Source organism: Procambarus clarkii, chromosome 54 (genome assembly GCF_040958095.1).
Source record: "Procambarus clarkii isolate CNS0578487 chromosome 54, FALCON_Pclarkii_2.0, whole genome shotgun sequence".
NCBI classification, from domain to species: Eukaryota; Metazoa; Arthropoda; class Malacostraca; order Decapoda; family Cambaridae; genus Procambarus; species Procambarus clarkii.
The window spans coordinates 24,827,674-24,831,126 of NC_091203.1; the positions used below are offsets into that span (position 1 = coordinate 24,827,674).

Here is a 3,453-nt window from a genome sequence, read left to right on the forward strand (position 1 = left end):
TCAGGTACTCAGGTACGGTAAAAATGAGGACCTTAAACATAATACAGGGTACAAAACACAATCAAATGTACCCATAGTAGGAAAACAGCATGTCAAGGATTTGGGAATAATGATGTCTGACGACCTAACGTTTAGGGAGCATAACCAAGCAAATATTGCGACAGCCAGAAAAATGATCGGATGGATTACGAGAACTTTCAGAATGGTTGTACTCTTCAAGTCACTTGTGTTGTCCCGTCTTGAGTACTGCTCAGTACTCCCTTCCACCTTCAGAGCAGGAGAGATTGCTGAAATAGAGGGAGTACAGAGAACATATACGGCACGCATAGACGAGATAAAGCACCTAAATTATTGGGATCGTCTCAAAGGTATCCAAATGTGCTCTCTAGAAAGGAGACGAGAGAGATATCAAATAATAAACACGTGGAAAATACTGGAGTGCCAGGTCCCTAATCTACACAGTAAAACAACAACGTACTGGAGTGAACGATATGGAAGAAAATGCAGTATAGAACCAGTGAAGAGCAGAGGTGCCATAGGCACAATCAGAGAACACTGTATAAACATCAGAGGTCCGCGGTTGTTCAACGTCCTCCCAGCGAGCATCAGAAATATTACAGGAACAACCGTGGACATCTTCAAGAGAAAACTAGATTGTTTCCTCCAAGGAGTGCCGGACCAACCGGGCTGTGGTGGGTATGTGGGCCTGCGGGCCGCTCCAAGCAACAGCCTGGTGGACCAAACTCTCACAAGTCAAGCCTGGCCTCGGGCCGGGCTTGGGGAGTAGAACAACTCCCAGAACCCCATCAACCAGGTATATGTGGGCCTGCGGGCCGCTCCAAGCAACAGCCTGGTGGACCAAACTCTCACAAGTCAAGCCTGGCCTCGGGCCGGGCTTGGGGAGTAGAACAACTCCCAGAACCCCATCAACCAGGTATATGTGGGCCTGCGGGCCGCTCCAAGCAACAGCCTGGTGGACCAAACTCTCACAAGTCAAGCCTGGCCTCGGGCCGGGCTTGGGGAGTAGAACAACTCCCAGAACCCCATCAACCAGGTATCAACCAGGTCTGCCAAGGTGTTAGTCCTTCCTAGGTATCAGTGTCACCATGTCTTATATATTAAGATTTGTATTCAATTCTGGCCAGACAGGTGAGAGAAGATGCCCACCAGACAGGTGAGACAACATGCCCACCAGACAGGTGAGACAACATGCCCACCAGACAGGTGAGACAACATGCCCACCAGACAGGTGAGACAACATGCCCACCAGACAGGTGAGACAACATGCCCACCAGACAGGTGAGACAACATGCCCACCAGACAGATGAGACAACATGCCCACCAGACGGGTGAGACAACATGCCCACCAGACAGGTGAGACAAGATGCCCACCAGACAGGTGAGACAAGATGCCCACCAGACAGGTGAGACAACATGCCCACCAGACAGGTGAGACAACATGCCCACCAGACAGGTGAGACAACATGCCCACCAGACAGGTGAGACAACATGCCCACCAGACAGGTGAGACAACATGGCCACCAGACAGGTGAGACAACATGCCCACCAGACAGGTAAGACAACATGCCTACCCACCAGACAGGTGAGACAACATGCCCACCATACAGGTGAGACAACATGCCCACCAGACAGGTGAGAGAAGATGCCTCTAAGACATATGGTAATTACCTACACTATTAAAGGTGAGACGAGGCATCACCAGCGTCCTCTGGCCTCTTGGCCCGGTACATCTGACTTTAAACCCTGCCACGAAGGTCCATTCTAATAACTGATATTTACTCAAATTTAGCAATAATAAAAGATCTTTATTGATGGAGAAAGATTAGACACAGAGCCCGTCCTGGGGGCCTCGTTACCAAGCCTTGGTAAGGTGAGCTTAAGAGACGTGTGCGTTGGTGACAAGTAACTAATCCACACTACTAATCAACTCCCCCCCCCCCAAGCACAAGGCCAACCAATCATCTATCCTGCTAATCCTTCCTGGCCTCATAACGTCACACTAACGGCCAGAAACTTTGCCAATCAACTTAATCTTTCGTTGGCAAGTAGGTTAAGGTGGCAACACTGGCAGCGGCGCCACACCCAACACTGGCAGCTGCGTCAGACCCAACACTGGCAGCGGCGCCACACCCAACACTGGCAGCGGCGCCACACCCAACACTGGCAGCTGCGTCAGACCCAACACTGGCAGCGGCGCCACACCCAACACTGGCAGCGGCGCCACACCCAACACTGGCAGCTGCGTCAGACCCAACACTGGCAGCAACGCCACACCCAACACTGGCAGCGGCGCCACACCCAACACTGGCAGCGGCGCCACACCCAACACTGGCAGCGGCGCCACACCCAACACTGGCAGCTGCATCAGACCCAACACTGGCAGCAACGCCACACCCAACACTGGCAGCGGCGCCACACCCAACACTGGCAGCGGCGCCACACCCAACACTGGCAGCGGCGCCACACCCAACACTGGCAGCGGCGCCACACCCAACACTGGCAGCGGCGCCACACCCAACACTGGCAGCGGCGCCACACCCAACACTGGCAGCTGCGTCAGACCCAACACTGGCAGCGGCGCCACACCCAACACTGGCAGCGGCAGCCACACCCAACACTGGCAGCTGCGTCAGACCCAACACTGGCAGCAACGCCACACCCAACACTGGCAGCGGCGCCACACCCAACACTGGCAGCGGCGCCACACCCAACACTGGCAGCGGCGCCACACCCAACACAGGCAGTGGCGTCAGACCCAACACTGGTAGCGGCGTCAGACCCAACACTGGCAGCAGCGCCACACCCAACACTAGCAGCGGCGTCAGACCCAACACTGGTAGCGGCGTCAGACCCAACACTGGCAGCGGTGCCACACCCAACACTGGCAGCGGCGCCACACCCAACACTGGCAGCGGCGCCACACCCAACACTGGCAGCGGCGCCACACCCAACACTGGCAGTGGCACCAGACCCAACACTGGCAGCGGCGCCATACCCAACACTGGCAGCGGCGCCACACCCAACACTGGCAGCGGTGCCACACCCAACACTGGCAGCAGCGCCACACCCAACACTGGCAGCGGCGCCACACCCAACACTGGCAGTGGCACCAGATAGGACACCCAACAAGAGACTTATTGCCAAACTTGCCGGGGCCCCCCAGGGGTGCGTTGTGAGTATACGCCCCACAAACGCCACCTTAAGAACCATCAGTCCGTTGAGATCGGATTCAGGGACAAAAGGAGGATTGACAATAAAAGGGTCCCCTCGCTCGAGACGTTGGGTACTACAGTTCTACGGGTGTAAGAGTATGCCTCCCCAAACACCCGAGCGTCAAAACAAAAGAAGGCCGAAAGAATTATCAAAACAGGCAAAAGGTCGGCGGGAAATGATAATTTGAAAGGAGAAGAGGGGGGGAGAAAAATGAAACAC

At 55.2% G+C, this 3,453-nt stretch overlaps 1 protein-coding gene across 1 annotated transcript in view; it reads left to right on the forward strand.

Moving 5' to 3' along the window:
- The window catches only part of LOC138352749 (putative per-hexamer repeat protein 5), a 14,289-nt gene extending 11,151 nt beyond the window's left edge, over positions 1-3,138 (forward strand). The window contains exon 3 of the mRNA XM_069305337.1: positions 2,646-3,138. Coding sequence (XP_069161438.1) covers positions 2,646-3,138 — 493 coding nt within the window. The remainder of the gene's footprint in view (positions 1-2,645) is intronic.
- The last annotated feature ends 315 nt before the right edge of the window (positions 3,139-3,453 follow it).